Source organism: Hylobates moloch, unplaced genomic scaffold (assembly GCF_009828535.3).
Source record: "Hylobates moloch isolate HMO894 unplaced genomic scaffold, HMol_V3 SCAFFOLD_4, whole genome shotgun sequence".
Taxonomy (NCBI): Eukaryota; Metazoa; Chordata; class Mammalia; order Primates; family Hylobatidae; genus Hylobates; species Hylobates moloch.
The window spans coordinates 41585866-41604693 of NW_026652279.1; the positions used below are offsets into that span (position 1 = coordinate 41585866).

General features: G+C 44.5%; 1 protein-coding gene across 2 annotated transcripts in view; it reads left to right on the top strand.

Moving 5' to 3' along the window:
• Positions 1 to 18828, top strand: part of GPR156 (G protein-coupled receptor 156) — a 122899-nt gene that overhangs the window by 98586 nt on the left and 5485 nt on the right. The window contains exons 6-9 of one of the 2 annotated variants that reach the window (XM_032150079.3): positions 2504 to 2629; positions 3903 to 3998; positions 8265 to 8501; positions 16164 to 16322. In XM_032150079.3, coding sequence (XP_032005970.1) covers positions 2504 to 2629; positions 3903 to 3998; positions 8265 to 8501; positions 16164 to 16322 — 618 coding nt within the window. The remainder of the gene's footprint in view (positions 1 to 2503; positions 2630 to 3902; positions 3999 to 8264; positions 8502 to 16163; positions 16323 to 18828) is intronic. The other variant, XM_032150080.3, reaches the window with a different exon arrangement.

Below are 18828 nucleotides of genomic sequence, written 5' to 3' on the forward strand. Positions count from 1 at the left end.
AAACAGTCTTTCAAAACTAAGAATGATATTAGCAGTAGTTTTATTGTAGATGCCATTTATCCAGTTGGGGCAGTACTATTCTATTCTTATTTTGCTGAGAGTTTTAATCAAGAACTGATGTTGGGTTTTGTCGAAAGCTTTTTCTGGGTCTATTGAGATGATCATACAGTTTTTCTTTTTTTAGCTTATTCACGTGGTGGATTATGTTAAATGGTTTTTTTTTAAACCCTTACACAATAGACTTTCTTTTTTAGAGTAGTTTTAAGTTAACATAAAAATTGAGCAGAAGGTACAGAGGTTTTACATATACAGTCTTTCCTCACACATGCATAGCCTCTCCCATTATCAGTATTCCCCCTCAGAGTATATACTTATTACAATTGATGGAACTACATTAATACATCATTGTCACCCAGGGTCTGTACTTGACATTAGGGTTCACTTTTGGTGTTGTACATTTTATGGGTCTGGACAAATGTACAACGACATGTATCTACCATTACAGTATCATACAGAGTAGTTTTACTGCCCTAAGAATCCTCTATGCTTCTGCTCATTATCTCTTTCTCTCCCCATATGTTAAATGGTTTAGGGTGTCAAACCAACCTTCCATCCCTGGGATTAGCTCCACTTGGTCATGATACATTATCCTCTTCATGTATTGTTGGACTCATTTTTATAAAAACTTTGTTTAGAATTTGTACATTCATGTTTTTAATACATATTGCTCTGTGGTTGCCTTGTAATATATTTTTCTAGTTTTGGTATCAGGGTAATGTTGGCTTTATAAAATGAGTTGGGAACTATTCCCTTCTTTTCAATTTCAGGAAGAATTTCTATAGAATTGCATAATTGGCACTCATGTATAAGTACCTTACAACAGTATGCTTCCTTTTATCCCCATTCCTATCTTTGCTGTTACATGTTATAGGCCCCATACAATTCTTTTGTTTAATAAATCAATTATCTTTAAAAATATTTTTTTTTTATTTTTAAGACCCAGGACAACATGCTGAATTTTGTTATTTTCTTCAGTGATAGTTAAGTAATGAAAACTAATCATGTATTTTTCTGTTTAGTTACCATTTCCAGTGCTCTTAATTTCCTGTATAGATCCACATTTTTATCTCGTATTATTTTCCTTCGCCTGAAGGATATCTAACATTCCAGTGTGGGTGTGCTACTACTGAATTCTTTCAGCTTTTGATTATCTGAAAAAGTCTTTATTTTGCCTTCATTTCTGAAAGATATATTACTGAGAATAGAATTCTAGACTGAAATTTTCTTTTCTTCTTCTAGTACTTTCAAGATGTTCCTGCACTGTCTTCTCACTTGGCCTTGTATCTGATGAGAAGTCTCATGTTTATTTTATGTCTACACAAAATATGTCTTTCTTCACTGCTTGCTTTGAGTAGTTTCCCTTTATCACTGGTTTTGAACAATTTGATTAGGCAATTGGTTTGTTTTTAATTTTACAAACACCTTGAATCATGTAACTGGTTGTGCTTGTTTTCATTGGTTGTCAAAAGCTCAGATCCACATTTCTTCTGCTCCAATTAGTAAATGCTATTATATATACACTCTTCATCTGAGCCTTCATCATAATTCCCTTTATTTCCTCTCTTCCCTGATGTTTAATATTTTAATCCTATCACAGTATATATTTTTCTCAATTTTATTTTTGTAGTCACAAACTAACACATTCTCTTCATCCTAAGTCAAATACGGATGGTCCCTGACATAAAACAGTTCAACTTACAGTTTTTCTATTTTACGATGGTGTGAAAGCAATCCACATTCAGTAGAAACCATACTTAAAATACTCATACAACCACTTTGTTTTTCACTTTCAGCACAGTAGTCAATACGTTTTATGAGATATTTACCACTTCATTATAAATTAAGCTTTGTTTTAGATGATTTTGCCCAGGTGTGGGCTAATATAAGTGTTCTGAGCACATTAAAGGTAGGCTAGGTTAAACTGCAATGTTTGGTAGGCTAGGTGTATTAAATGCATTTTTGACTTATGATATTTTCAACTTACAATGGATTTATCCAGACATAACCCCATCATAAGTCAAGATCATAAGTCAATCTGTAGTTCATATGTATATAATGAAAATGCTAATGATTCCTCCTGCATCTCTGAGTCCCACCCTGTCAGTTAATAGTTATTAACAGTGTGGTGTGACATTCATATCCATGTGCTCATATAAACATATAGAAATAATAGTTTATTTATTTTATAAAACACCTTGAGTCCTTTGTGGGAAAAGGTAGGATATGGAGAAGTTAAACAAACGGAAATGCGTAATGCTAATAATGATATCAGCATAGAAGTCATTGTAAATGTTTGGTGTCTGTTTCATTTTTGATAGCTACATTTGAAGCTCCTTGGGAGGGCTGACCTTGAAGCATATAGCTGAGAGCACATGGGATACTCTAGCCCCTGTGTCATATAGCCAGTCAACAAGGAGAAGTTTTGACCTTGACTCTTTTGCAGATTATCAAAGACCTGCAGTTGCTGGGGTTGGTGGCAGCCCTGTTGATGGCTGATGTGATCCTGCTCATGACATGGGTGCTGACTGATCCCATCCAGTGCCTCCAGATTCTCAGTGTCAGTATGACGGTGAGGGGCCAAATCCCTAGGGAATCTCATCCCCAAACTGGACTGACCTCTGTGGATACACAGGAGTCATCCTTGCAACAAGAAGATAAAGGACTCCAAGAAGAGGGAGAGTCAGGAGCTGTGGCTTCCATGAAATTCTTGCCCTAGTCTGCTGCCACTCCCACTGCTCCTCCTGCCTGAGCGTCTCTTTGTGGGTATACAATGAGATATCAGCATGCTGGAATCTGCCTGGCAGTTCTGCCACTTCCACATTATCAATAATTAAAACTTTCAGCTATCGGCAGTTAACTTCCCCTAATTGTAGAGGTGGAGGTAGTAGTTTAAGGTGGCCTTTGGAGTCAGTCAACCCTGGTTCAAATCCCAGCCCTATCAAGCTCACCAGTTGTGTGACCTTGGGAAAGTTATGTAACCTCTCTAAGTCTATTTCCTAATAGGTAAAATTGAGATAATAATACTACCTATTGCATAGGGTTGTGGCAAAAATTAAATGGAACAATGTAGGTAAAAGACTCAACCATATCCAGTACATACTATTCAGTTAACAAGAAGTATGGCCGGGCATGGTGGCTCACGCCTGTAATCCCAGCACTTTGGGAGGCTGAGGCAGGCGGATCACTTGAGGTAAGGAGTTCGAAACCAGCCTGGCCAACATGGTGAAACCATGTCTCTACCAAAAATACAAAAATTAGCCAGGCGTGGTGGCACATGCCTGTAATCCCAGCTACTTGGGAAGCTGAGGCAGGAGAATCTCTTGAACCCGGGAAGCAGAGGTTGCAGTGAGCTGAGATTGCACCACTGCACTCCAGCCTGGGTGACAGAGTGAGACCCTGCCACAAAAAAAAAAAAAAAAAAAAAAAGTATTATATATCTCCAGCCTCACGAGGGGCTGAGGAATACAGTGGAATCATGGAATCATGACATTGCAAGATTAATGTTTAAGGATTCAATGATTGCAAAAAGCAGGTGCATAATGAAATATTTTATAGTTTTGTTGAGGCACTAATTTGATTGGGGTAGCAAAGCACATAAATGAGGGGTAAGCCCTATTGTCACCAAGCACACAGCTGTTAGCCCAACTTTATCATCTCTTCTCCTAACACATAGTCACTCTCATTTAAGTTCTAGTGGAGTCACCTAAATGCTGCAGTTTTTACATACTGAGGGGGATATCATGTGCTGTAGAAGAATTCATGCTCCAGAATGTTCACGAAGATCTGCTTTGTGTTCCTGGTAATTGTGGGCACCTCCAGTTCTGACTCTGTGTCCCTTCTAGGTGACAGGGAGAGACATGTCCTGCACTTTGACCAGCACCCACTTCTGTGCTTCCCAGTATTCCGATGTTTGGATTGCCCTTGTTTGGGGATGCAAGGTTGGTAACCACATCTGATATGGTCTCTGTCACCAACAAAATGGATATGAAGAGAGAATTACAGGAGTTAACGAGGTGATGTCTGCAAAGAATCTTGAACTCAGAGGAGACCTCTGTTGATGCATAAACTTCAAAGCCATGACTGTTTTTACTTTTCTATTTTTATTTGTTTGGGGGAGACCCTCCAACTCTTTAGACTCCTTCATTCAGTCCTCCCCCAAATCATCTGGAATTCACCCACTGTTTCTCCTATTTATTGGTCTGGTTTCTTAACTGATTTGACAATACCAGTTTTCCCTTCATCTTCCCTGCAAGGGGAATTATGAGGAGACATTTGACCCAGCTTTATTTGTTCTCCTAAGTGCCCTTATTATGTCTCTTGTGTGTTTCTTCAAGATTTGGGCCAAGGTGTCCTGCTGCCTTTCACCCACCTGACTTTCTCACTCTGGTTGGAAGCAAGGCTGGCTCTGAGACAGATGGCAGCATTCACAGGGCCCTTTGAGGGGTTCCAGCTGTCTCACAGTGTCTCCCATAATGCCCCAAATCTCTCACCATTAGACTCATTTGTCTCTGTTAGATGGGCAAAAGTAGAATATTATTTCCAGAAGGTAGAGGATACCTGCATGGAGCATGGAGCACTCAGAACAGGACAGCTGGTTTTCAGCTTAGGGAGACAGAGAACTGGTGCTCAGGGGTACGGGGCAGTCCTGATTCCATAAACAGCAAGCCCTGCCTGACAGCAGACTACTTGTTGACTATCAGGGCAGAGAGGTCTGGTTGACCGATTACTGGCAGAGGAAAAGGAAGAGTTTTTGTAGAAATAAGTGCCCTTTAAGGGTAAAGTCTGGCTGGGCACAGTGGCTCACACCTGTACTCACACAGTGGCTCAGCACTTTGGGAGGCTGAGGTGGGTGGATCACTTAAGGTCAGGAGTTCGAGACCAGCCTGGCCAAACATAGTAAAACTCTGTCTCTACTAAAAATACAGAAATTAGCTGGGTGTGGTGGTGTGCACCTATAATCCCAGCTACTCAGGAGGCTGAGGCAGGAGAATCACTTGAACCTGGGAGGCAGGGGTTGCAGTGAGCCGAGATTGCGCCACTGCACTTCAGCCTGGGCAACAGAGCGAGACTCCATCTCAATAAAAAAAAAAAGGAGGTAAACTTTACCCACTCCACCACTAAGAAAGTATTAGAAGTTGTTGCTTCTGAGAAACACGTTTAGGGGTGGGCCAGACTAAGGCAGGGAAACATTCCTTTTAAACTATGTGCAAATATTACTTTGACAGAAATATTTTTTAAAAGAAGACTCTAGGAAGTGAACAGCTCTTGATCTCCAGAATCTTGCTAATGGTTAAAAAAGGAGCTTCAGTTGTGACAGATCAGGGTTTGAATTCTGACTCTGCCCCTGGCTAGCCGACCCTGAGCCTCATTTAACCTCTCTGAGCCCCAGTTTCCTCATTTTAAAATAGGAATGATGATAATATCCCCTTAGAACTGTTCTGTCTCTAAAGAGTTAATGCATATTAAGAGTTTTCAGCCACTCCTGGTCCATAACAAGAGCTCAATAAATGTTAGATGTTATTATTACTATTCTTCCACTGCCCCCAAACACTTCTGGAAAATACATTGCCTCCGTTGTTTCCTTGAGTCCCTGTAGAAGAGTGTGTCCTCCCCAGCCCAGAAAGCCAGCACTTCCCCCATAGCTACTTACTTTGTGACTCAATTTGATTTATTTTCTCCATTGCCTTTTATATACTCCCATTTCCATTTTATTTTACTGTAATATCTTTCTGTAGGAAAAAGAAGGAAAAGGATGGAGCATGAGGAAACTTACTGAGCCAGATACCATAGACTCCCTGGGCAGCGAGAAGCTCCTCAGGAGGACCCCAATCTCCACATTAAGTTCTAGGACCCCCTACCTGAGTCTGTCAACTGCCCCCTACCCCACACTTCTCAGCAGTTAAAGCCAGTGATATGCAAGGATCAAATATGACTCACTCAAACACCAGCCAAGAATGTATAGAACTTGATTCACACCCATTTCCCCTTTAACAAGAATTTTAATGGAATTAAAATCTTTTAGTGGAGTCATATCTGAACATTTCAAAATCACAGAATTAATTTCATTTGCCTTTGATTGAATTAGCAATGATCTAACTCTGCTGAATACCACCTGATGGCGTCAGTTACCCAAAAGTCAGGCTTCCCTGGTCTCCTGACTTATGTGTCCTCTAGTCACTGAAGATCTCAGGATGGCCACATTTGGCCCTCAGGCCCCATTTGGGACACTGGGCATTAGGGGAACCTGGAAGGTATCTCTTCCATGCTGACTCCTTCCCTCCTGGCACAGCCAGTTCTCCGAAATATATTCTTTAGGGTCACCCATGAAGGTGGAGCTGACCACGTCATATGATTTGAGGGTCACCAGCAGGTGCCCTGCTGATACCTGACTTTATTTTCATTATTAGTTCTCCCTCTGAATCCCACAGTCCCACCCCCACCTCATCTCCCGTGGCATCTTCACGTTCTGAGTCATCAACATGAACATTTTTAGACTGGGCACAGTGGCTCACGCCTGTAATCCCAGCACTTTGGGAGGCTAAGGTGGGTGGATCACCTGAGGTCAGCAGTTCGAGACCAGCCTGACCAACATGGTGAAACCCCATCTCTACTAAAAATACAAAATTAGCCCAGCATGGTGGCACAAGCCTGTAATCCCAGCTACTCAGGGGCTGAGACAGGAGAATCACTTGAACCTGGGAGACGGAGGTTGCAGTGAGCAGAAATCATGCCATTGCACTTCAGCCTGGGCAACAAGAGCGAAACTCCATCTCAAAAAAAAAAAAAAGAAGATTTTTGTGCTTACCTTAAATCTACCTACCAGACCAAGTGTTAAAAGCCAGGACCGGCCGGATGTGGTGGCTCACGCCTGTAATCCCAGCACTTTGGGAGGCCGAGGCGGGCGGATCACGAGGTCAGGAGATCGAGACCATCCTGGCTAACACGGTGAAACCCTATCTCTACTAAAAATACAAAAAAAATTAGCCGGACGCGGTGACGGGTGCCTGTAGTCCCAGCTACTTGGGAGGCTGAAGGAGGAGAATGGCATGAACCCGGGAGGTGGGGCTTGCAGTGAGCCGAGATAGCGCCATTGCACTCCAGCCTGGGCGACAGAGCAAGACTCTGCCTCAAAAAAAAAAAAAAAAAAAAGAAAAAACAAACAAACAAAAAAGGCCAGGATCGTGACTTCTTTGTGTCACTATTTTCTGCCCTACAACTACTATGGCACTGTGCACGTAGTCAGAAAGGTGAACCTAATTGAATCTATATGTTACATATTATTGACTAAAGCTTTGATTTCCATATTAATGCAGCTCCTATGGAGGGTGCAGCACTTTAAGGTGCTATGAGTTATTTTCTCCTTAGTACAAATGACAACTCTGAGAGCAGGTTTATATTCATAGGAAAGAGAAAAGAATAGGGCCCTGGGTTCCTTGTAGGGGAGCAAGAAATGTCACAAAAAGGGTGAGAACTGTAGATGGAGCTTTTGCTGCCTGTGCCTGCCCCACAGTCTTGCCTGGGTCCCAGCCTGCCTTTGTTCTCCCATTTTTTTACCCTTCATCTCCCATAAACACTCACTGGCACAGAGCCGCTACTAGCCTGTAGAGATCCTTTGTGTAAATTTTTTAAAGGCCCATCCCTTCTAGTCAGATGCAGTCTTGCAGGTGCAAGGCTTGGCAAGCAGATGGTGCCTTTGGGCAAATTAGAGAAAAGAGCCCCTTCCTCTGGGCACTGCCCCGGCTGTGGCACGTGACTTGACAAGCAGATCAGAGGTCACTTTCAGCTTCCCTGTGCACCCTCAGCTTTGAGCAGGGCAACACCGGACAATGGCTGTGGTAGCACTCATTACCAGAGGTTCTGTGGGCCCGCTGTCCTCCAAGCTCTTTCTGTAGGGATACTAACCCACTCACATGATCCTGTCCTATGCCTTGTCTCAGAAGAGTCCTATTTAATAGCTGACTTGCTGACTTCTGATAAACTAATTCTCAGCAAAGGAGAGGAAAATAACATTTATTAAGTACCTAGTAGGTATAAGGGGCTGCCCTGAGGGTTTTCTTATGTGATATCTTAGTAAATCCTCATAGCAGTCCTTAAGATAGGTATTATTATCCTAATTTTACAGATGAGGAAATTGGTTGCAAACCTACTGCTCGTTGACCTCTTGTTCCACTTCTCTGAGCCTCCGTCACCTCTTCACCCCCCAGGGCCTGCTCCTGCTGTATGGTGCCTACCTGGCTGGCCTGACTGGCCATGTCAGCTCCCCTCCTGTGAATCAGTCCTTAACCATCATGGTGGGGGTCAACCTCCTTGTACTGGCTGCTGGGCTGCTTTTTGTAGTCACCAGATACTTGCACTCCTGGCCCAACCTGGTCTTTGGACTCACATCTGGAGGGATCTTTGTTTGTACAACTACAATCAACTGCTTCATCTTCATTCCCCAGGTATGGATTTTGCAGGGCTGGTCCTCTTAGTCACTCTAGAGTTTTTCACTGACAAATTGCTCATTTTGTTTTCTATTGATACCTTTCCATGCCACTTACTGGAGAGTCAGAAAGCAGACAGGGGATCCTAGTGAGCTGGTTGCCTTTGTCCTTCCTCACTGTCCTGGTCAGCAAGGGGGTCAGGCCAGAGTGGTCCAAGCAGTGGTGGCAGCCCCTGTTTGCACTCTTCACACATGTGATGCCTGTCCCTTGGGGGGGCTGCCTTGCAGTGTTGCTTTTCCACCCACCCTCTGGTCTGCTGCACTCGTTCCCCATCCTCCCCTCATTTCCATCATGTTATTAGTATTTCTTTCACTAGCCTGGGAGCAAGGAACCTTTATATTTTTCCAATTGGGGATTGCAGACTCACAGGAAAAAATCCATTTGGATGGAACTTTATGATTCAGAATGCTTTTCCTTTCTTTTTATTGGAGGAAAATATAGAACATTTCTCTGCTTTTTACAATAAGGGGAGGTAGAAACTAAATAAAAATATGTTTCATATTATGGGGATTTTAAAAAATCAAATGAGGGAGGAAGACAGAGGCAGAAATAGCCAGATAGCAAAGAAGAAAGGGAGTCAGAGGGAACAGAGAAGGAATCCTAGGCTCAGAAAGCAAAGGGATGTGGAATTGTTCATGCTACACCCCAGGGACCACCGAGCCACATATATCTAGGTTAATGAACTTGGCACTAGGTACTTTCTTGTTTCCCTCCTAGTTCTCCTTTTCTTCCCTCTGAGGCCTCCCTCATCCCACTCCTCTTTCAAGACCCTGTCCTGATTCCCATTGCAGCTTCCAGTTGACTGTAAACTAATTCCTCATGATGGAGCTAACTGATAACGTAAGTGTTGGCTGATGGCACGTTACAGTGTATTTGTGAAAGGGAAGAGTGCACTTTGGGGCGTGATGGTATGACACAGGCATAGCCCTGTTACGATTCTTCTCTATCACAAATCCTCATTACAGTACTCAACAGAATACATAAATATGGAAAAATCTGCCGCAGCAGCACTAGAAACGATAGATGGATATGGCCTCTGTGCCAGAAACTGGAGGAATTTTTGCCAAATCTTAATGCTGTAAAAACTGGAATGAAGGAAGCCATTTAGAGCTGAGGCTTGTTTGTCTGGGATGAGGCAGAAATGGGCTCTGAGAAGCAAGGACTCTTTCTCCCTGGGAGACGGAGCGGGGGGTGCGGCGGGTGGGGGGGTGGGGGGAAGGGTAGGCAGGTGCCTTTTGGGAAGCCCACCCCTTAGGCCCTGCAGCTAAAATTGTTGGATTGGTAGCCATCGACAATGCAGAGAACTGGTGCTGAAGGGTACAGGGCAGTCCTGATTCCATAAACAAGCAAGCCCTGCCTGACAGCAGACTACCTGTTGACTGTCAGGGCAGAGAGGCCTGGTTGACCGATTACTGGCAGAGGAAAAGGACGAGTTTTTGTAGAAATAAGTACCCTTCAAGGGTAAACTCTGGCCAGGCACAGTGGCTCACACCTGTAATCCCAGCACTTGGTGAGGCTGAGGTAGGCGTATCACTTGAGGTTAGGAGTTCGAGACCAGCCTGGCCAACATGGTGAAACTCTGTCTCTACTAAAAATATGAAAATTAGCTGGGCATGGTGGTGCACGCCTATAATCCCAGCTACTCGGGAGGCTGAGGCAGGAGAATCGCTCGAACCCGGGAGGCAGAGGTTGCAGTGAGCCGAGATTGCGCCACTGCCCTCCAGCCTGGGCGACAGAGCTGCTAACCCCTTTCTTCCTTGCTTGCCTGCACTATAGAGACAGCAGCAGCTAGACTCTTCTTTTGCCAGCTTCCCATAGAGATAGGAGTGCCTATATGACACCATTTTGAACACTAGAGGTTTTCTGAGAAGCTTCCGAGAAAGCTTTTGCTTTCCTGAAAAAGGTGATAAGCATAGCTAACATCACCCTTTTTACCTTCTTCTTGCCTTGAATGTACGTGATTCCTAGAGCTATGGCAGCTCTGTTGTGAACATGAGGAAAAGACTAAGAGAATATAGTTATAATACTAGGAAAATATAGCTCTTTCCATGTAAGACTATAAATTCTGGAGGAAATGATCTATGAAGGGAATCTGCAGTTCACAAGAAGAGGACTACAAATGTCTAAAGATTTAGAGAAGCTGCCTTCCTCTGAAGAAGTGTTTAGAAGATACCGGACTTGTCAATAGAATTCAAAGGATATTGTCTCTTTTCAACTAAAGCAAACTATCATGAAAAAAACCTAATCTTACCAAAATATTGAATAAGGATTAAAAATATGGTATTAAATTTAAAATCCCAATAGAAGCATTGACTGGGCAATTAGACACTACAAACTATTGAATTAGTGAATTACTTTAAGGAAACAGAAAATAAGGAAACAAATGAGAGACTAGATAAGAAAATATGGAAAACGGCCAGGCACAGTACCTCATGCCTGTAATCCTAGCACTTTGGGAGGCCGAGATGGGCGGATCACCTGAGGTCAGGAGTTCAAAACCAGTCTGACCAACATGGTGAAACTCCATCACTACTAAAAATATAAAAATTAGCTGGGTGTTGTGGCATCCACCTGTAATCCCAGCTTCTAGGGAGACTGAGGCAGGAGAATCGCCTGAACCCAGGAGGCAGAGGTTGCAGTGAGCCAAGATCACGCCATTGCACCCCAGCCTGGGCAACAAGAGTGAAAATCTGTCTCAAAAAATAAAAGAAAAGAAAAGAAAAAGAAAAAAATAAAATATGGAAAACATCTAGGAATACAATTGACAGCTGATAGGAGTCTCTGAAAGAGAACAAAATAATTTGGGGCAGAAGTCATTATCAAAGAGCTATCAGAGGAAAGCGTTTCTGAACAAACAAAGCCTTGGTCAGAAAACTGAATGAACTGGCAATCTCCATGATGGCGCCCTGCTTATGGCTCCTCTCTCCATCCTCACCTCTCACCACTGCCCTCTTGCATCCTAAGCCTTAGCCACATCACTTCTGCTTTGCCTGGTGTTTGAGTCCTCAGCAGCTAGGACGGTTGTGACATCTGGGTACCCTACACACAAAAATGCAGGATGAAGTGCTGCTCGAAATCTGCCTTCCAGGTTTTCACTAAGCAACAAACACTTGATTTGTTGAATTAGAAATGGAAATGGAATGATTATGAGGTACAGGAATTGGGTGGATGGACAGCGCTGGCCTTGCTCTCCTTCTGTCTCGCTCCCTCTTTCCCTCCTAGCTTTCTTAAACTTCCTTTCTCTTACTCTGTCTTTTCTCTTCCATTTTCTCCCTTGTGTTTTTTTTTTTTTTTTCTCCTCTGGAATTAACTGACCATTATGTGAAACTAAAAAATATGTTTTGTAGTCTGTTGTATTTTAGGTTTAGAAGGTAGGTAGTTCTTTTTCAAAATATAAAAGAAACTGAGGTTCGTTAGGTTTCTGTGTGTTCCCCTCTGGCTCAGAGGTCTTTGGTAGAAGAACGATTCTCCCCGTGATACTTGCACTGTGTATTCCTAGAAGAGAATTTGGGAAAGTAATTTGAGTAAATTTGGGAAAGTGCGTGAGGGGAACTATCTGGGTAGGGGTTGGGGGTTGCAGCAAAACGGGGTTCCTTCTTGCCAGTGAGCTTTCAGATGGGACTATGATGGGAGGGGTTTGTGAAAGCAAAGGCACAGATAACCCCAGGGCAGCGAGGCAGTGCCAGAGAGCGGGTGAAATGGATGACATTACTAAGGAGACAAGGGGCCCAAGAAGCCTTCTTTACACAGGCACTCAGGAAATGCCTGAGTGTTTATGCCAAGCACTGAGGTCATCACTAGAAGTCAGCCAGCCGCTGCTGTTCTGACCTGAATATGACCCATCCCCAGCCCTCTGCTCCCTCAGAGAGGCAGGCAGGTCCTAAGGTAGGACATTGTTTTCTCTCTCCTCTAACCCCCAAAGCATTTCATCTGCTCCTCCCTGAAGATGCGCAGGCCTTTCTAATCTGCCTTATAATTATATGTATATGTCCCAGCACCCTACTAGACCAGTGAGCATTTTAAAGAAAGCTTCCTTCATTTGTTCATGCATGCATCCATCCATCCATTTATTAACTGCTGGGAACATGCACTTAAACACAGGGCCCACCTCTAGGTCCAGTGGGGAGCAAACATGAAAGGAATTATCATACATGAGTTAAGAGCTTTCAGAAAGGCCTTCCCCAGCCCATCTGAGAACTTGGTGGCACCTTCTCAGAAAATGAGGCTGGGTGTGGTGGCTCATGCCTATAATCCCAGCAGTTTTCAAGGCTGAGGTGGGTGGATCGCTTGAGCCCAAGAGTTCGAGACCAACCTGGTCAACATGGTGAAACCTGGTCTCTACAAAAAATGCAAAAATTGTCTGGACATGGTGGCTCACGCCTGTAATCCCAGCACTTTGGGAAGCCAAGGCAGGCAGATCACCTGAAGTCAGGAGTTTGAGACCAGCCTGGCCAACATGGTAAAACCCCGTCTCTACTAAAAATACAAAAAATTAGCTGGGTGTGGTGGCGGGCGCCTGTAATCCAGCTACTTGGGAGGCTGAGGCAGGAGAATTGCTTAAACTGGGAGACAGAGGTTGCAGTGAGCTGAGATTGTGCCATTGCACTCCAGCCAGAGACAAAGTGAGACTCTGTCTCAAAAAATAAAAAGCAAAAATTAGCCAGGCATGGTGGTACATGCCTCTGGTCCCCGCTACCCAGGAGGCTGAAGTAGGAGGATCACCTGGGCCCGGGAGGTTGAGGCTGCAGTGAGCTGTGATTGTGCCACTGCACTCCAGACAGAGTAAGACCCTGTCTCAAAAAAAAAAAAAAAAAGGAAAGGAAGGAAGGGAGAGAGGGAGGGAGGGAGGGAGGGAGGGAGGAATGAAGGATGGAAGGAAGGAAGGAAGGAAGAAAGATGAGGTGTTTGAGTTCAGTCTTGAAGGAAACATAAGAGTTCATTGAAGAGATGGGGGAAAGTAGGTGGCATTTCTGATGGAGTAACATCATGACCAGAGGCAGGGAGGCTAGAAAGAGAGTAGGTATGTTTGGAGCACCACAGTCTTTGTTATTTCTGAAGCACAAATGGAAACCAGGGGAGAATGACAAGACTGGGGAGAGACACACCTGGGGAGCTTCTGAGGCGCTGCTGGACCCTGTTAAAGAGTTGACATTTAGTCCCACCGTATTAGTTTCCCACTGCTGCTATAACAAATTCCCACAAGCTTAGTGGCTTAAAATAATACAAATTTATTATCTTAAAATTTTGGAGGTCAGAAATCTGAAATAGGTCTTATTTGGCTAAACTTGAGTTGTCAGGAAGTCTGTATTCCTTCTAGAGATGCAAGGGGAGAATCTGTTTCCTTGTCTTTTTCAGCTTCTAGAGGCTGCCTGCATTCTTGTGCTTATTGTCCCCTCCTCCACCTTTTGAGCCAGCCAAGTTCAAATCTGCCAGAAGAGATTCAGATCTCTCTCTCTCTCGCCCCTGTTTCCATTGTCACATCTCCTTCTCCAACTCTGGCCCTCCTCCCTCACTCCTATAAGGATTCTTGCGATTACATTGGGCCCACCTGGATAATCCAGAATAATCACCCCTCTTGAAATCCTTAATCACATTTGCAAAGTCCCTTTTGCCACATAAGGTCACATATTCACAGGCTCCAGGAATTACGATGAGAGTGAACATCTTTGAGAAGCCACTGTTCAGTCTGCCACACCCCCATAGCCCAGAGGCTCAGAAAACCAGAATCTGCCTGTCCTTCTGGAGGAAGGCAGAGGAAAGGCCCTGAATTGTGAAATTCATAGCTGGATCCCAGAAACCGTGAAGGGTTGAGCCTTAAGGACCAGTATCTTCACAAATGAGGAATGAAGGGCTACAGTAATCAAGGGGTATCTTGGCTCCACTTGGCCAATTTAGGGAGAGAAAGACCAAAAGCCCTGGGAGGGCCCTTACGCCAGTGCTGAGCTGCTCCTTTGCCAGCCCTGCAGAGAGGCCTCAGTCTGGGAGTGCTGGGGGAGATAAAGAAAAAGCTGTACTGCAGCACTGCCAGGGTCAGTGCAAGGAGAATAACCTTAGGAGGTCTGATTCATCCACCCAAGGCCACAGATGACCTTGTGGTATTGGCTCCAGTAGCTCCCAAGTAGGATGGTGAGCTGAGAGCATCCTTTTGTGGGGAGGGGACCTTCAAGAAGGGCATCTGAGAGGGGAGGTACCAGGCCTGACCCAACACAGGTCACACAGACTCCTGGTGCCATGATGGACTCATCATGAGTCAGCAGGGGACCCAAGAGGACTTGGGTGATAATACCAATTTCAATGGCATTGAAATTGATGGCAGGATTCGGAATCCTATCTGAGATTTACAAAATTTGGTTTACACTCCATGGTCGGAGCTTAATAAATGTTTGATGGATAAGTAAAGAAATCCCAGGTTCCCTTTGAGGCTACCCATAGACACTGCAGCATCATTTCTAGAATCAAGGTCCCAGAGTCCCCAGTGTCCATCACTAGGACACTTAGTTATGGGGATTCCTGAGGGGAAAACAGAGGCCTTCCCCACTGTGGCTTCCTGCGTCACTCACATTACTGTCATTTGGTGGGTCAGCAGTGCCCCACAGACTCAGGCAGAGGCTCCTGTTTCTATGTTCAGCTTCATCCCTGTTAAACTAAACCAGCCCATGCTTCTGCAGAGTGTTCCTCAAGACCAGTTTCTCCTGAAGAGCTTTCCCTGTACTGCCACCGTTAACAGTCTCTCTCTTCATCAACTGAGTGAGGACATAGACATGGCACAGTGTCCTGCTTACAGCTGTGGTTCTGCTGCTAAGTGGCTGTGTAAGCTTAGACACAGCACTCCTGAGCCCTTCCTAGTTTGTCAAAGAAACTAGGTGATGAGCTAGAGCATCCTGATGTGGCTAGGGGGCTGCCCTCAAAGGCTCTCTGAGCCTTGATTATTGACTTGGGTTAGAAGTTCACCCAAAGGAACCGAATTTTCAATAGCAGCAAGCACATTGTTACTGAACAAATGAAAAATAATAGCTGCATACAGTGAGGAAGTGTCTTTTGAAACTTATAGTGTTCAGATTGCTTAACCCCAGGATAGCTCCTAACTCTGGCTTTAGAATGTGGCGGTAGAAGATACTTCAGCTCTGTTTTTGTTTGATCAGTTTGGCAATGGGTAGGCAGATGGGCTAAGGCTGTTCTATTTTATCTACCTGTCATATTCTTCCTCTGGAGGTTTGTGTTTGTTTTTAGGGTGTTTTGGGTTTTTTATTTTTTTAAGATTGGGTCTCACTCTGCCACCCAGGCTAGAGTACAGTAGCACAACAATAGCTCACAGTAGCCTGAAACTCTTGAGCTCAAGTGATCCTCCCACTTCAGCCTCCCGAGTAGCTGGGATTACAGGAGTGAGCCATTGCACCCAGCCCTTTGGCATTTTAAAAGTTATATAACCTTAACATTCTCTATACCTTTTGTCATTACCATCTTTGAGCCCTCCAGAGCAAAGTACATTTTAAGGAGAGAATAGCTCGTGCATGTGTGTATCTATGATAGTGTCATTCCTTGGTGTTTATGAGAAAGAGTGAGAGAATGTGATTCTGGATGTGTAATTAAATAAATAACATGTGTTCTTTTATCTAACAGCTGAAGCAATGGAAGGCATTTGAAGAAGAAAACCAAACAATCAGATGCATGGCCAAATATTTCAGCACTCCCAGCAAAAGCTTCCATACCCAGTATGGTGAGGAAGAGAACTGCCACCCGAGGGGAGAGAAAAGCTCCATGGAGAGGCTCCTCACAGAAGTAAGCTCTGCACCTGCCTGGAAGATTCCCTGTAAAGGATCCAATCATGCATTGGTGGCCCCCAAGGCTCTTATTGCTAATGTTCTCTTTTCCTCTCATTCTTCCACTTCTCTTAACAGCAAGCAAAACCTCACCATTTCCACCATGACATGCATCTACTTCATTCATTCAATGGACAGATGTATAATGAGTCACTCCTATGTGCCAGGCATTGTGCCAATGAACAATGAACAAAAGCATGGTTCCTACCCTCACAGAGCTCACAGTCTAGTGGAGGAAATAGAGATTCATTCATCAAGCAAACATATAATTATACATTGACATAAGAATTATGAAAGAAAAATCAGAGTGGTAAGACAGAATAATGTGTGGTAAGGGCAAGAAAACATAACTTAGACCAGTCAGAAAAGATTCATTGAGCTGAGGGCTGAAGGTTAAGTACAAATTAGCCAGGCAAAGAGTACAGGGAGAAGTATTCCAAGCCATGGGAACAGCACTGTAAAGGCCCTGAAATGTGGACACTAGCTTCCCTGTGATACATTTTCTCTCTCTCTTTTTTTTTTTTTTTTTTTTAAGATGAGGCCTCACTCTGTTGCCCAGGCTGGAGTGCACTGGTGCCATCTTGGCTCACTGAAACCTCCACCTCCTAGGTTTAAGCAATTCTCCTGCCTCAGCCTCCCAAGTAGCTGGGACTACAGGCACATACCACCATGCTCAGCTAACTTTTGTATTTTTAGTAGAGATGGGGTTTCACCATGTTACCCAGGTTAGTCTCAAACTCCTGACCTCAAGTGATCCACATGCCCCGGCCTCCCAGAGTGCTGGGATCACAGGCGTGAACCACCGCGCCTGGCCTCATTTTCTCTTTTTACATAGAGTAGTGTCTTCATGTCCAAGATCTCATGGGGTCCTTATTGTCTTTCCCAGGTACTGGCTACAGATCTCAATCAGCCCATCATCCCAGAAAGTCCAGGCATGTCTACAGATGGAGAAGGGGACTAAACAAGGGCTTCTGAATGTGATTGTAGCACCAAGGGAGAATGAGGCAGCTCCCCCGGGCTTCTTTCTTCTGTATTTGAGCCAGAGTTGGCCCCTCTCCCAGACTTGGGCAGTGTGGTGCAGGCTTGAAGAAAGCACGTGGAAAAGTTTGAAGGCTTCATTGACTCAGGAAGAAGGCACAGGGCCCAGGGGAATTAGTATTTTGACACTAACTGAATTACATTCCATATTTTTTTTCAGTTTAGAACCTATCTCAGGAGGTGTTATTTGGGAAACTGGGCTTTTTTTTAGGACTGCTGCCTAGGTATTAATAGTCCCTGATGAGAGGATAGTGTGATGGGGACCTAAAAAACACAACAGATGAAGGGACTCAGCACACCCAGGCATCCACCGTTCATGCCCCTCTATGGTTCTGGACCATTTTTGTCCATCAGAGTAACACCTCTCCATTTCTTTACTATTAAGTATTTTGAAGCCAGATTTGTTTCCACCTGGCAAGGGAGTAATATTGCCTTCGATACTCTTGTGAAGTCTTCAAATAAGCATTCTTTTTTTCCTGGCTACACAGAAGGCCAGAAACTTGGCTAGAACAGCCAGGATAGTTTTCATTCACAGTCAGCTGATGCTGGAACAGCCAAGTGGACTGACTCTTTAGCCTTATGGTAATTTGCAACGTGCTGTTTGTACTTCTGCCATGCTACCCTGTTTCCCACGCAGGGACTCAATCTGCTATATCCAAAAAGATGCTTTGAGTCTGCAGAGGAAGCCCTTCAATGGGCACAGGTGCACAAGTGGTAAGAAGCTGGCCTCCCCAGCACACGCTACACCTGGAATGTCTTTCCCAGAACAGGGCAGAGAACCAGCAGCCAGTCCTAGGGCCCGGTGGCAGGTGGCAAGAGGTTCCAGCATCTGCATCCCCAGCTTCAGCATTGCCCATTAGAGAAACATGAGTATCTCTCCTGCCTCAACATATGCACAGACCTTGACTCTGGCCCACGGTGTGCAGTGCCCTCCTGTGCAGGCCCCACTCCCCCACTCAGGCCTTCCTCTTACTTTCCCCTGATCTGGACAGCCCGTCTTCTCACGCTTTCCCCTCTTGCCCCTATAGCCAGGGGTTTCCCCAGAAGCTGTTTTGGACAGCATCTATCACTGACCTCTCTGACTAAGAGAAGGCGAGCAGATAGAACCTTCCACAAGGCTGAAGTGCTTTCTTCGTACACTCTGCAGCCAAATAAACAAACCTATTACTTTTCTTACCTGAACCATAGAAACAAGAGGCTGATTCCATGTCTCGTTATGGCCTGCCCCCTGTGAAACATGCAGGTGGATGTTTTGCTTCCCTCAATGTGCCAAAAATAATAATTAATAAGCTCATTGAAGTGCAGCTGCTGTGGTAGGTCAGATTTCAGTCTCATAATGGCAGTGCCTCACACCACACCTCTAATTAGTATGCAGCCATGGTAAAAACAGAGTCCCACTTCTTTTTCTGGAAGAAGGAAATTTTCTG